This window comes from Pristiophorus japonicus, chromosome 8 (genome assembly GCF_044704955.1).
Source record: "Pristiophorus japonicus isolate sPriJap1 chromosome 8, sPriJap1.hap1, whole genome shotgun sequence".
NCBI lineage: Eukaryota > Metazoa > Chordata > Chondrichthyes > Pristiophoridae > Pristiophorus > Pristiophorus japonicus.
The window spans coordinates 64,151,469-64,167,599 of NC_091984.1; the positions used below are offsets into that span (position 1 = coordinate 64,151,469).

The following is a 16,131-nucleotide window of genomic DNA, read 5'->3' on the forward strand; positions in this document are numbered from 1 at the left end:
GTATATTTCCATTTGATATTGAAATAACCTTATTTGGATTCATTGCTTGTGGCTTATGAGGCCAGATATTCACACACTTTTTTCCCCCATTGGTAAGCAAGTAGTATCCTGTCTTTTCTGTCTCATTTTTTAAAAACATCACTATAGTTTTCCTCTGGTAGTTGATTACTTTACAGGATACCTTCATTCTTCTGTTGCTGACAGATATTGACAAAAATTGGACCGAGATATGGGCAAGTGACTTTCCGTTGAATCCTGCTCTTCATCTGCCAGAAGAGAACAAGTACATAGGTGAGTTGTGTTTTAAAAAGTTTGTATTTATAATTAATAATAATCATAACTTTTATTTATATAGCGCCTTTAACGTAGTAAAACGTCCCAAGCGCTTCACAAGTGTTACAAGACAAAACAGATAAATTTGACACTGAACCACAAAAGAAGACATTAAGACCGATGACCAAAAGCTTGTTTAAAGAGGTAGGTTTTATGGAGCTTCTTAAAGGAGGAAAGAGAGGTGGAGAGGTTTAAGGAGGTAGTTCCAGAACTTGGGGCCCAAACAGCTGAAGGCACGGCCACCGATGATTGAGCAGTTATAATGAGGGATGTTCAGGAGGCCAGAATTTGAGGAGCGCAGACATCGTGTGGGGTTGTGAAGCTGAAAAAGATTAGAGATAGGGCCATGGAGTGATTTGTAAACAAGGATGAGAATTTTGAAATCAAAGCATTGTTTAACCGGGAGCCAATGTAGGTCAGAAAGCACAGGGGTGATGGGTGATCGTGACTTGGTGCGAGTTAGTACACAGGCTGCTGAGTTTTGGAAGACCAAGTTTACGTAGTGTAGAATGTGGGAGGCTGGTCAGGAGTGAGTTGCAGTAGTCAAGTCAGAGATAACAAAGGAATGAATGAGGGTTTCAGCAGCAGAAGAGCTGAAGCAGGGGCGGAGTTGGGCAACGTTAACGAGGTGGAAAAAGGTGGTTTTAGTTATGCCACAGATATGTGGCTGGAAACTCATTTCAGGGTCAAATATGACACCTAGGTTGTAAACAGTCTTGTTCACCTGCAGATTGATGCTAAAGAGAGGGATGGAGTCAGTGGTTAGGGAACACAGTTTAGTTTTACAGCTAACTAAAATCACAAAATAAAATGTTATGAAAAAATGGAACCAGAGAAATTTGGTAACAGAAATGTCATTTGTTTATTTTATTGCCGAATATAAAGCTAACTGTTTCCTTTTTATATTTCAGCCACTGATTTTACGCTGAAGAACTCTGACAGAATTGATACCGCGTACCCAGTGAGAATTTTAGATAATAAGAATGGTTGCCTATGGTACAAAAAAGATAATAAGTTTCAAATTCCTAAAGGTAGGTTACCGAATAATTTTTTTCACTAACTGGTTTTCGACAAGTGATCGGTGCAGCAGCAATTTATTGACTTGTACAGTTCCGAAAGTGTTGATTGCCTTCCTGTAACAAGTACAAGTGACCATTACTGGTTTGAACCATCACAATGAGTGCCAGTGAGCTATTCGACTTGGAGGCATCTCAGCCAAGCCCGATACTGTCCTCAGTATCTGAAATCCAAATATGCGCTCTACTGGCAATGTTTGCTGGATAGTGATCAGGAGCAGGAATTCTAATTGATTTTCGTGTCCTTAACTAGGAGCATTGATGCTCTGACTGCTGTGAACCTAGCACAGCCTGAGATTGAACCTGGAAGATTCTTGGTCTTGAGGCTCAGCTACTCATTAGAGAAACTCGCTGAACCATTGGAGAAACCCACAGAGTCTGTTTTAAGATTGTTTATTTGTCAGAGGTACTGGAAGTCGGATAACACAAGTTACTTTTTTTGTCCTATATCGTTACAATTGCAGGGTTCGTTATCATTTTAAGTTCCCTGATCACCCTCACTGATTTTGTGTCATTGTATTTTGTTGAGGGAGCAACTTCCTTTCCTCTCTTGCTTCCATTGTTTTCCCTTTTTCAAGTACAAATTGTCTTACACCATACAGCATTCTTTCCTGAGCAGGTATTATAGAAACATAGAAATTTACAGCGCAGGAGGAGGCCATTTCGGCTCATCATGACCACGCCGGCCGACAACATAACATAAGAACATAAGAACTTGGAACAGGAGTAGGCCATCTAGCCCCTCGAGCCTGCTCCGCCATTCAACAAGATCATGGCTGATCTGGCTGTGGACTCAGCTCCACTTATCCGCCCGCTCCCCGTAACCCTTAATTCCCTTATTGGTTAAAAATCTATCTATCTGTGATTTGAATACATTCAATGAGCTAGCCTCAACTGCTTCCTTGGGCAGAGAATTCCACAGATTCACAACCCTCTGGGAGAAGAAATTCCTTCTCAACTCGGTTTTAAATTGGCTCCCCCATATTTTGAGGCTGTGCCCCCTAGTTCTAGTCTCCCCGACCATTGGAAACAACCTCTCTGCCTCTATCTTGCCTTCATAGCAAGGGGATTTGAGTACAGGGGCAGGGAGGTGTTGCTACAGTTGTACAGGGCATTGGTGAGGCCACACCTGGAGTATTGTGTACAGTTTTGGTCTCCTAACCTGAGGAAGGACACTCTTGCTATTGAGGGAGTGCAGCGAAGGTTCACCAGACTGATTCCCGGGATGGCGGGACTGACCTATCAAGAAAGACTGGATCAACTGGGCTTGTATTCACTGGAGTTCAGAAGAATGAGAGGGGACTTCATAGAAACATTTAAAATTCTGACGGGGTTAGACAGGTTAGATGCAGGAAGAATGTTCCCAATGTTGGGGAAGTCCAGAACCAGGGGTCACAGTCTGAGGATAAGGGGTAAGCCATTTAGGACCGAGATGCGGAGGAACTTCTTCACCCAGAGAGTGGTGAACCTGTGGAATTCTCTACCACAGAAAGTTGTTGAGGCCAATTCACTAAATATATTCAAAAAGGAGTTAGATGAGGTCCTTACTACTAGGGGGATCAAGGGGTATGGCGAGAAAGCAGGAATGGGGTACTGAAGTTGAATGTTCAGCCATGAACTCATTGAATGGCGGTGCAGGCTAGAAGGGCCGAATGGCCTACTCCTGCACCTATTTTCTATGTTTCTATCCCTTTCATTATTTTAAATGTTTCTATAAGATCACCCCTCATCCTTCTGAACTCCAAGTAAAGACCCAGTCTACTCAATCTATCATCATAAGGTAACCCCATCATCTCCGGAATCAGCCTAGTGTACCCCCTCCAAAGCTAGTATAACCTTCCTTAAGAAAGGGGACCAAAACTGCACGCAGTACTCCAGGTGCGGCCTCACCAATACCCTATACAGTTGCAGCAGGACCTCCCTGCTTTTGTACTCCATCCCTCTCGCAATGAAGGCTAACATTCCATTCGCCTTCCTGATTACCTGCTGCACCTGCAAACTAACTTTTTGGGATTCATGCACAAGGACCCCCAGGTCCCTCTGCACCGCAACATGTTGTAATTTCATCCAATCAAATAATATTCACTTCTACTGTTTTTTTTTTTCCCCCCAAGGTAGATGACCTCACATTTTCCGACATTGTATTCCATCTGTCAAACCTTAGCCCATTCGCTTAACCTATCTAAATCTCTTTGCAGCCTCTCTGTGTCCTCTACACAACCTGCTTTCCCATTAATCTTTGTGTCATCTGCAAATTTTATTATACTACACTCTGTCCCCTCTTCCAGGTCATCTATGTATATTGTAAACAGTTGTGGTTCCAACACCGATCCCTGTGGCACACCACTAACCACTGATTTCCAACCCGAAAAGGACCCATTTATCCTGACTCTCTGCTTTCTGTTAGCTAGCCAATTCTCTATCCATGCTAATACATTTCCTCTGACTCCGCGTACCTTTATCTTCTGCAGTAATCTTTTGTGTGGCACCTTATCTAATGCCTTTTGGAAATCTAAATACACCACATCCATCAGTACACCTCTATCCACCATGCTCGTTATATCCTCAAAGAATTCCAGTAAATTAGTTAAACATTATTTCCCCTTCATGAATCCATGTTGCGTCTGCTTGATTGCATTATTCCTATCTAGATGTCCCACTATTTCTTCCTTAATGATAGCTTCAAGCATTTCCCCCACTACAGATGTTAAACTAACCGGCCTGTAGTTACCTGCCTTTTGTCTGCCCCCTTTTTTAAACCGAGGCGTTACATTAGCTGCTTTCCAATCCGCTGGTACCTCCCCAGAGTCCAGAGAATTTTGGTAGATTATAACGAATGCATCTGCTATAACTTCTGCCATCTCTTGAAATGCATCCCAGGGTATTAAATCAGGACCAGGGGACTTGTCTACCTTGAGTCCCATTAGCCTGTCCAGCACTACTCCCCCCGAGTGATGGTGATTATTTCAAGGTCCTCCCTTCCCACATTCCCGTGACCAGCAATTTTTGGCATGGTTTTTGTGTCTTCCACTGTGAAGACCAAAGCAAAATAATTGTTTAAGGTCTCAGCCATTTCCACATTTTCCCTCTTCTCATCTTCTAAGGGACCAGCATTTACTTTAGTCACTCTTTCTTTTCCGTTTTATATATCGGTAAAAGCTTTTACTATCTGTTTTTATGTTTTGCGCAAGTTTACTTTCGTAATCTATTTTTCCTTTCTTTATTGCTTTCTTAGTCATTCTTTGCTGTCGTTTAAAATTTTCCCAATCTTTTAGTTTCCCACTAACCTTGGCCACCTTATATGCATTGGTTTTTAATTTGATACTCTCCTTTATTTCCTTGGTTATCCACGGCTGGTTATCCCTTTTCTTACCGCCCTTTTTCACTGGAATATATTTTTGTTGAGCACTATGAAAGAGCTCCTTAAAAGTCCTCCACTGTTCCTCAATTGTGCCACCGTTTAGTTTGTGTTTCCAGTCTACTTTAGCCAACTCTGCCCTCATCCCACTGTAGTCCCCTTTGTTTAAGGATAGTATGCTCATTTGAGACACTACTTCCTTACCCTCAATCTGTATTACAAATTCAACCATACTATGATCACTCATTCCGAGAGGATCTTTTACAAGGAGATCGTTTATTATTCCTGTCTCATTACACAGGACCAGATCTAAGATAGCTTGCTCCCTTGTAGGTTCTGTAACATACTGTTCTAAGAAACAATCCTGTATGCATTCTATTGTACAGCCCTTGGTCAGCAGCCCTGAAGGTTACATATAAACCTATGAACAATGACAGAAAGGCAAAGAGCACCCAGCCCAACCAGTCCGCCTCACACAACTGCGACACCCCTTATATTGAAACATTCTACACTCCACCCCAACCGGAGCCATGTGATCTCCTGGGAGAGGCAAAAACCAGATTTAAAAACCCCGGTCAATTTAGGGAGAAAAAAATCTGGGAAAATTCCTCTCCGACCCATCCAGGCAATCGAAACTAGTCCAGGAGATCACCCTGGCCGTATTCGATTCCCTGCAGTACTTACCATCATATCTGTGCCGACCAACAAAAGGTCACCCAATCTAATCCCAATTACTAGCTCTAGGTCCGTAACCCTGCAGGTTACGGCACTTTAAGTGCCCATCCAACCATTTCTTAAAAGTGGTGAGGGTTTCTGCATCCACCACTCTCCCAGACAGCGAGTTCCAGATTGTTTTGGTTCTTTTTCACTATTTTCAATGACTTGGTGCCAGTTTTGATGACACATTCCTTGCATTCTAAAATCTCTGTCCTTTCTACCCCTGCATGTTAGCAGGGATTATCATACTAGTAATAATGTTACTGTGTTAAACGTAGCCATTTGAATTAGTATCCATATATTTGATTTTTAAATTCATTTTGGTAAGTTTGTAATCTCCTTTGGGTAATATCTTGCATTGTTTGAATTAAAAAGAAAACATGGTAACATTTAATAGTTTTACAGCATACCTTTTAGTTTTTTTTGATATCTGAGTATAAGTAAATTCTGTTTTCAGCAAATTAGTGTTGCTTTTTATGATGTTCATAGAAATTTTTACTTTATAGGTTACATCCGATTCCATTTGATATCGCCTCACATTCACAAGTCTCCAGAAAAGTAAGAGTCTATATAATCAGTATAATTACTTAACAGCTAGAGAAATAACTGCAAGAAATCAAAACTGTAATCATCATAAATACATCACAAATAAGATCATGTAAGGATTAGAATTACTGTATTTTGTAGTAAGGTAATTAGTTGTTGTCACAGCTTAATATATATTAACTAGAAGAGATCTGCCAAACATTTGCGGTCAAAATAGAATCTTTTTGCAACGATACTTGTTTTAGGCTGATGCCCTCTCTCCCTCCCCTTCGTCCTCCCTACTCTCCTCTTTCTCCTTCGCCTGTCCCTGCTCTCCCGCTCCCCCCCCCCTCTTTCGCCCGCTCTGGCCCCCCCCCCCTCCTTCGCCCGCCCCCACTTCCCCTCGCCCCTCCCCCTTTTCTCTCCCGCCACACTCCCAATTGGCTCGCCGCAATAGCCGCCTTATTGGAGCAGATTCATCCCTCCCAGATTGTTTGCGAGTCCGCCCCAGGACAGACACAAATTGACATTATTATAGATCAGAAGTAAACGTGAACGCGCATATGTTTACAATAACATTTTAGCCGCTGGGACAGCAATCCTAAAAAGGGGACATGTGGCACACAGATGCAACAATATTTTTCTAATCCGCAATATTACTGTGGGGGAGAAACACGTATCTTTTAGCAACTTTGCGCACCACCTCCCCAACTGCTAGTAATGCTAACTTCTGGTGACTGCTATGGGAAAGAGTGAGAAAAATTATCGCAAACTCTGTGAAATTATTGTCAAACTACCTTGGGCAAGCTAGTGAGCGCCATGAAACCATGATGATGAGCTTAAACTAACCAGTCCATATGTCCTAATTTACTTAGTTACATGGGACTATACAGGAATGTAAAATGATCACTTCCAAAGATCCTAGCCTGCTTACCCCACTTTTATATCTCCAATGCCCTTCAATAGCCCTATCTACCAAAACTGTATCATCCTCCACTTTCCCTGTCTCTGAGTTGGCTATTCCTCATGTTTATCACTCTCTGCATAAAGATGTTATATCTTAACTATATTCACTGTTTCTTTCCAAGTTTACATCTACATTCCCTTGCCCTGATATCAGTTAACAGTCAACATCATTCTGGGATTTAAAAAAAATATTCTTTCTTGGGATGTGGGCGTCTCTGGCAAGGCCAGCATTTATTGCCCATCCCTAATTGCCCTTGAGAAGGTGGTGGTGAGCCGCTTTTTTTGAACCGCTGCAGTCCATGTGGTGAAGGTACTCCCACAGTGCTGTTACGGAGGGAGTTCTAGGATTTTGACCCAGCGATGATGTCTATTCCTTTGAAGATTTTAAACAGGTCGATAAGTTCACCTAAAGCTGCCATTTTTCCTGTGTAAACATCCCTAGTACCCTTAGACTTTCTTCACAGCTCAGGGTCACATTCCCATTGATTAGTTTAGTTGTCCCTTGTACTCTCACCATGGCTCAGTGGGTAGCAGTCTCACCTCTGAGTGAGAAGGTTGTGGGTTCAAGTCCCAGTTGGGGACTTAAGTACATGAATCTATGTTGACACTGTCGAAATCTCGACCTCCGATAAATGATTCAGACACCTTCAGCTCCGGCAGAAGTTTCTTTAATTTACTTGCTAGCAAGGGAAAGGTCACACTCAGTCAATGGCTAAGTGAACACCTCCGAAATGGTACAGTTTCACGAGATATTTATACAGTAAAACCCAAGTTATGGCCTCTCCGTGTATTGGCTCTGTCTTGCAGTCAGTGAATACAGATAAAGAGTTAATTACTACATCTTGTCCTGACATGGTTTCCAGATATTTCCTTTTGTCAGGGTTATTAGTTGGCCAGCCGGCCATTACTCGATGGGAATGTGGTAATGAGCTATTACCTGCCTTGCATTGTGTCAGGATTGTCCAGTTTCCTGGTCAGTTATCTTTTTGCATCAAATGGATGAGGTCTCTACAAGAGATAATGGCTGGTGGTTTGAGTACTTCGAAAAGGGTGGGGTGGCATGGAACTGGTGTTGTATAGACCATAGGAGAGCACCATGGGGGGCGGGGGGGATGTACTTGTCTCAGCAGGACTTGCCTCCTAGCTGTCTGGTGGCTATCAGCCCTTTCAAGCCCGGTTTAGCTGTTTATGCAAACCGACTGCTTTATGCTGAAATTTCTGGAAGGACCAGGACTCCATTTTGTTATATATTAAAAAGGGCACAAAAATACCGGGTGGTATCAGCTTAGATAGAAATACATTTCCACAACACTCCAGTGCAGTGCTGAGGGAGTGCTGCACTGTTGGAGGTGCCGTCTTTCAGATGAGATGTTAAACCGACGTCCCATCTGCTCTCTCAGGTGGACGTAAATGATCCCATGGCACTATTTTGAAGACGAGCCGGGGAGTTATCTCTAGTGTCCTGACCAATATTTATTCCTCAACTAACATCAAAAAAACAGATTATCTGGTCATTATCACATTGCTGTTTGTGGGAGTTTGCTGAGCGCCATTAGCTGTCACGTATCCTACATTACAACAGTGACAACACTTCAAAAAGTACTTCATTGCCTGTAAAATGATTTGGGACTTCTGTTGGTTGTGAAAGGTGCTATATAAATACAAGTTCTATTCTTTTCTTTTTTTTTCTCAATTCTCTCTTTCTTTCCCACGCTCTTTCTCACTTTTAAAAAATCTTTCTCTTCTCTCTCTTTCTTTCGCGATGTGAGGGGGGGGCGTGGAAATGTGAAGCCATGACAGTGCTTTATGCAAGCCAGTTATCTCTTGCCGAGACTTGTGCTATATCCATTGAGTCATATATCCCAAGATTCTGTTTGAATTTTTCACCACTGCTACATACTGTGCTGACAATTTAAGTCTGTTTTCCACTAAAACTGAGAGATTTTTCTGCTGTCATTTTGTAGACAGTTCCCATTTATTTTGTACTCACTATTTGTATTGATTCCCCACGTCCATAATTTTGCATTTCCCAACATTAAATGCCATCTTGCATATTTTAGGGCAATCCTATAAACTGTTCTGGTCACTCTGCAATTGCCGTTATTGCCTACTGTTTGGTATCTCTCAATTGGTATAATTGTTACTAATCCTTCTGCCAGATCATTCATATACATTGAAAACAACAGTGGCCCGAGAACTATCTTTGCTAGTCCTCTTTTGATACAGATTCTTCTCCTTTTGCATCCTCTGAAGTAACCAGTTAGTTATCCATTTCAAAAACTTCTATCCTATTCTACGCCTTTTTAATTTGCTAAGTTGTAACAGGTTTTACTAAAGTCTAGGTAATAAATTTACTGAGTTCCCCTTTCAACTATCCTTAAAAACACTTGCAAACAATAGTTACCATAACTAAAGCCTTGTTAACTTTTTGTAATCCAATATTCCTCCTGATGGTTCACAATTTTGGAATACTATATTATTTTTCCAAACACTGATGTCAAGCTCATAGGTCTATCGATCCTGGGGGTATTGTTCCTTTTTTTATTCATTCCTGGGATGTGGGCGTCGCTGGCAAAGACGACATTTATTGTCCATCTCTAATTAACCTTGAGGTGATGGTGAGCCTCTGCCTTCAAAAGAGTCCAAGTGCTGAAGGTGAGGAAGTTCCAGGATTTTGACCCAGCGCCAATGAAGGAACGGCAATATATTTCCAAGTCAGAATGGTGTGTAGCTTGGAGGGGAACTTGCAGGTGGTGATGTTCCCATGCGCCTGCAGCCCTTGTCTTTCTCAGTGGTAGAGGTCACTGGTTTGGGAGGTGCTGCCAAACAAGCCTTGACAAGTTGCTGCAGTGCATCTTGTAGATGGTACACCTGCAGCCAAAGAGCACTGGTGGTGGAGGGAGTGAATGTTTAAGGTGGTGGATTGGATGGCAATCAAGCGGGCTGCTTTGTCCTGATGGTGTCGAGCTTCTTGAGTGTTGGAGCTGCACCCATCCAGGCAAATGGAGAGTATTCCATCACACTCCTGATTTGTGCCTTGTAGATGATGGAAAGGCATTGGGGAGTCAGGAGGTGAGACACTTGCCACAGAATATCTAGCTTCTGACTTGCTCTTGTTTCCAGAGTATTTATCTGGGTGGTCCAGTTAAGTTTCTGCTCAGTGGTGACCCCAGAATGTTGATTGGGGATTTGGTGATTTGTAATGCCTTTGAATGTCAAGGGGCGGTGGTTAGACCCTTGCTTGTTGGAGCTGGTCATTGTCTGCCACTTGTGTGACGCGAATGCTACTTGTCACTTATCAACCCATGCCTGAATGTCGCCAGGTCTTGCTGCATACGAGCATGGACTGCTTCTTTATCTGAGGGGTTGAGAATGTAACTGATCACTGCAATAATCAGCGAACATCCCCACTTTTGATCTTATGATGGAGGGAAGGTCATTGATGAAGCAGCTGAAGATGATTGGGCCTAAGACACTGCCCTGAGGAACTCCTGCAGCAATGTCCTGGGGCTGAGATGATTAGACCTCCAACAACCACAACCATCTTCCTTTGTGCTAGGTATGACTCCAGCCAGTGGAGACTTTGCCCCTTGATTTCCATTTGCTTCAATTTTACTAGTGCTCCTTGATGCCACACTTGGTCAAATGCTGCCTTGATGCCAAGGGCAGTCACTAGCCTCAACTCTTTAGTCCATGTTTGGACCAAGGCTGTAATGAGGTGTGGAGCTGAGTAGTCCTGACGAAACCCAAACTGAACATCGATGAGCAAGTTATTGGTGAGTAAGTGCCGCTTGATAGCACAGTTGACGATCCCTTGCGTCACTTTGCTGATGATTGAGTGTAGACTGATGGGATGGTAATTGGTCAGATTGGATTTGTTCTGCATTTTTGTGGACAGGAAATAGCTGGGCAGTTTTCCATATTGTGTGGTAGATGCCAGTGTTGTAGCTGTACTGGAACAGCTTGGCTAGCGGCGCGGCTAGTTCTGGAGCACAAGTCTTCAGCACAACAGCCGGGACATTGTCGGGCCCATAGCCTTTGCTGTATCCAGTGCGCTGAGCCGTTTCTTGATATCACGTGGAGTGCATCAAATTGGCTGAAGACTGGTTTCTGTGATGGTGGGGACCTTGGGAGGTGGCTGTGATAGATCATCCATTTGACACTTCTGGTTGAAGATGGTTTTGAATGCTTCAGCCTTGTCACGTGCTGGGCTCCGCCATCATTGAGGATGGGGCTGTTCATGGAGCCTCCCATTAATTATTTAATTGTTCATCATCATTCAAGACTGGATGTGGCAGAACGACAGAGCTTTGATCTGATCCGTTTGTGGACACCTCAAATCGCTGGAGAAATACCACCAATGATGTCTCCGCAAGATCCTGCAAATCCCCATGGAGGACAGACGCACCAATGTTGGCATCCTTGAATCAGGCCAACATCCCCAGCATCGAAGCAGTGACCACACTCAACCAGCTCCGTTGGCAGGCCACATTGTTTGCACGCCTGCGGCAAACCAGTCCCACCCACTCTTTCCTTCAACGACTGTCTGTCCCATCTGTGACAGAGACTGTAATTCCTGTATTGGACTGTTCAGTCACCTAAGAACTCACTTTTGGAGTGGAAGCAAGTCTTCCTCGATTTCGAGGGACTGCCTATGACGATGATGATAATGGGATCACTTGGCTCTGTCAATAACATGCTGCTTCCGCTGTTTAGCATGCATGTGTTGCAGCTTCCCCAAGTTGGCACCTCATTTGTAGGTATCTTGATGCAGCTGCTGGTCTGCTCTTCTGTGATCCTCATTGAATCAGATTATTGGGGTGTTAATACTGGGGTTAGGGGTCAGACTATTGGGGTATTAATACTAGTTCATTGAATATATTCAAGAGGGAGTTAGATATGGCCCTTACGGCTAAAGGGATCAAGGGGTATGGAGAGAAAGCAGGAAAGGGGTACTGAGGTGAATGATCAGCCATGATCATATTGAATGATGGTGCAGGCTCGCAGGGCCGAATGGCCCACTCCTGCACCTATTTTCTATGTTTCTATGGTCCTCTGGCTTGATGGGAATGGTAGAGTGAGGGATATGCCAGGCCATGAGGTTACAGATTGTGGTGGAATAAAATTCTGCTGCTGCTGATGGCCCACTGCACCTCATGGATGCCCAGTTTTGAGTTGCAAGATCTCTTCTGAATCAATCTCATTTATAACGATGGTAGTGCCACACAACACAATGGAGGGTGTCCTCCGTGTGAAGTCGTGACTTTGTCTCCACAACGACTCTGCGGTGGTCACTACTACTAAAGCGATCATGAGGATGAGGTCAAGTAGGTTTTTCCCTTTGTGTTGGTTCTCTTACCACCTCCCGCAGGCCCAGTCTGGCAGCTTTATTCTTCAGGGCTCGGTCTGTAGTGGTGCTGCCAAGCCACTCTTGGTGATGGTCATTGAAGTCTCCCACCCAGAGTACATTCTGTGCCCTTGCTACCCTCAGTGCTTCTTTCAAGTGATGTTCAACATGATGGAGTACTGATTTATTAGCTGAAGGAGGGTGTTAGGTGGTAATCAACAAGAGGTTTCCTTGTCCATGCTTGACCTGAAGCCATGTGACTTTGTGGGGTCCGGAGTCAATGTTGAGGACTCCCAGGGCCACTCCCTCCCTCCTGTATACCACTGTGCCGCCACCTCTGGTGTCTCCGTCCTGCCGGTGGGGACAGGACATAACCAGGGATGGTAATGGACGAGTCTGGGACATTGGCTGAAAGGTATGATTCTGTGAGTATGACTGTGTCAGGCTGTTGCTTGATTACTCAGAGACAGCTTTCCCAATTTTGGCACAAGTCCCCAGATATTAGCGAGGAGGACTTTGCAGGGTCGACTGGGCTGGGTGTGCTGTTGTCGTGTCCGAAGCCGGTGCCCGACGACTTCCAATGAACCAGAGACAGAATGTCCACAGTGCCTGGTCTGCCCTCAAGGTCTCCATAGTTATCACTTGTGAAGCAACACTTGGTCACTTAACCAGGAAACATCAAGACTGGTTCGATGAGAACGACCAGGAGATCCAGGAGCAGTAAGTCGCAAACGCAAGGCATTCTTGAACTGGAAACAACAACACAACTCGAGAGCATGAAAAAGCTCTATAGACGTCTGAAAGCCGAGGTCCAACACAAAACTCGCGACCAAACGAACAGATGGTGGATGGGAAAAGCTCAGGAGATCCAGTAACTAGCCGACGACCACGATTCTTTAGTGCAGTCAGGATCACCTATGGCCCGAGCACCCGATGGCCAAGAACGGAGAGGTACTCATCAAGGACAGAGAGGCAGTCAGTTACCCGCTGGAAGGAGCACTTCAAAGATCTCCTTAACCGAGACTCTGTCTTCAACATGTGTTCTTGACTCCATACCGCCACCACCTCAGCACAACCCCAGCCCGGCATGAGGTTGAAAAGGCTATCCGACAACTGAAGAAGAACAAGGCCTCAGGAGCAGACGGAATCCCTGCCAAAGCACGGCGGAGAAGTAGTATTGTTGCGAATTCATGAACTCATTTCTCTAATTTGGAAGGAGGAGAGCATGCCAGGAGATTTCAAACGCTGTAATCGTGACCATCTTCAGGAAAGGCGACAAATCTGATTGCAGTAATTACAGAGGAGTTTCCCTGCTGTCTGCCACAGGGAAAGTCATCGCAAGAAACCTCCTCAATCACATTCTCCCAGTGGCTGAAGAGTTCCTCCCAGAGTCGCAATGCGGATTCCGTCCACTAAGTGGCACACTGGACTTCACCGCGCGTCAAATTCAAGAAAAATGCAGGGAACAGCATCAACCTCTACATGGCCGCCTTTGACCTAACAAAGGTCCTTCAACACTGTCAACCGCAAAGGATTATGGAGTGTCCTCCTCAAATATGGCTGCCCTGACAAGTTTGTCACCATCCTCCGCCTGCTTCACGACGGTATGCAAGCCATGATCCTGACCAACGGATCCACCACAGACCCAATACATATGCGGACCGGGGTCAAGCAAGGCTGTGTCATCGCACTAACGCTCTTCTCGATCTTCCTTGCTGCAATGCTCCATCACCCCCTCAATAAGCTCCCTGCTGGAGTGGAGCTAAAATGCTGAACAAACAGGGAAACTGTTCAACCTCCGTCACCTCCAGTCCAGACCCAAGGCCGTCCCATCCTCTGTCATTGCATTATGGTATGCAGACGATGCTTGTGCTTGCGTACATTCTGCGGTTGAACTCCAAGCCATCGTCAACACCTTCACCGAAGCAAACGAGAGTATGGGCCTTGCATTAAACATCTGTAAGACAAAGGTTCTCTACCAACCTGCCCCTGCCACACAATACTGCCCCCTCCGATTATCAAGAACCATGACGAGCCTTGGTCAGCGTGGGCCATTTTCCTTATTTCGGGAGCTTTCTGTCTACAAGGGCAGATGTCAATGACTAAGTCCAACACCATCTTCAATGTACCAGTGCAGCCTTCGGTTGCCTGAGGAAGAGAGTATTTGAAGACCAGAATCTCAAACCCTGGCACCAAGCTCATGGTCTGCAGAGCAGTAGTGATACCCGCCCTCCTGTATGCTTCAGAGACATGGACTATGTACAGCAGGCATCTCAAAGCACTGGAGAAGTACCACCAACGCTGCCTCCGTAAAATCCTGCAAATCCATTGGCAGGATAGGCGCACCAACGTCTGTTTTCACTCAGACCAACATCCCCAGCATTGAAGCAATGACCACGCTCGATCAGCTCTGATGGACGGGCCACATCATCCGAATGCCCGATGCTAGACTCCCAAAGTAAGCGCTCCAAGAGCTCCGACACGGCAAGCGCGTCACAGGTGGGCAGAGGAAACGCTTCAGGGACACCCTTGAAAAAGTGCAACATCCCCACCGACACCTGGGAATTCCTGGCCCAAGACCGCTCAAAGTGGAGGAGAAGCATCTGAGAAGGTGCCGAACGCTTCGAGTCTCTTCGCTGGGAGCATGCGGAAGCCAAGCGCAACAGCGGAAGGAGCGCATGACAACTCCAGCACCCCACCCACCCGTCCCTTCAACCACCATCTGTCCCACCTGCGACAGAGACTGTAGGTTCTGCATTGATCTCATCAGTCACCTGAGTGCTCATATTAGTGTGGAAGCAAATCATCCTAGAATTTGAGGGACTGCTTAAGGAGGAGGGTCTGGAGTCACCATATAGGCCAGATCAGGTAAGGATGGCAGATTTCTTTCCCGAAGGACATTAGTGAACCAGATGGGTTTTTATGACAATTCCATTATTGATACTAATGTTTTATTCCAGAATATATTTAATTAACTGAATTTAAATTCCCCAGCTGGCATGGTGGGATTTGAACTCTCGTCTTTATCAGTAGTCCTGCTAGCGCAGTGGTTTTATTATTTGTGAATTGGTGCTACATTTCCCCTCTCCAGTCATTTGGAGCAACCTCCCATTTTAGTGATTCCTTTAAGGTATCCATCAAGATGTGTCCAGTTTAATTTTCCATCTTTTTTACTATTTTTTTTGAACTCCATCTTCTGGGCTCTCTTTTAGTGTCTGTCTTGAACCACTACTATGAAGTTGAAGAACTTCACTCTGAGAGGCTAATTTTGGAATAATATTTTTTGGCTGCTTTTGAATTTGAATTGGGACTGTGCTCTGTGTGTTTGAGATTTCTAGCTTTTTCTTGTTTTGTGTCCTATTGAGAGCATAACTCAAAACTATAGTGCAGATATGATAGTCCTGGCATAAGTGAATAGTATGAACCATGTGAAATAAGACTGACCCAGTAGTTTTCAACATTTATTTTGTAGTACATTTGCCGAGAGTTGTGATATTCTAAACTCTCTTCAGTTTTTTTTTACATATGGGATGATTTGTTTTCTTGTGTTCAACAAAGTGAGAGATGGCAATACAACAGTTGCCCACTTTACTATTTCAAATCGTTTTTCCATTTGCACAGAGAAATGCAAAACCCGCGGAGGTACTTACAGCAAAAATGGCCAGCAGGCAGGAGTGAGTACAGTGACTAGCAACTAAGGGGGCAACATGGTACTTGGTGATGGGTAAACTTTTTGGTGCGACAGGCACAGGTTTCAACCAAGAAAAAAAAAACATTATTAAAGTAGATAAAATGTAGTTAATGCAGAA

General features: G+C 44.5%; 1 protein-coding gene across 1 annotated transcript in view; it reads left to right on the forward strand.

The window, feature by feature from the left end:
- LOC139268556 (nardilysin-like) overlaps positions 1–16,131 on the forward strand; it is a 125,607-nt gene that overhangs the window by 69,089 nt on the left and 40,387 nt on the right. Inside the window, exons 17-19 of the mRNA XM_070886874.1 lie at positions 205–291; positions 1,245–1,364; positions 5,991–6,042. Of these exons, the coding sequence (XP_070742975.1) occupies positions 205–291; positions 1,245–1,364; positions 5,991–6,042 (259 nt within the window). The remainder of the gene's footprint in view (positions 1–204; positions 292–1,244; positions 1,365–5,990; positions 6,043–16,131) is intronic.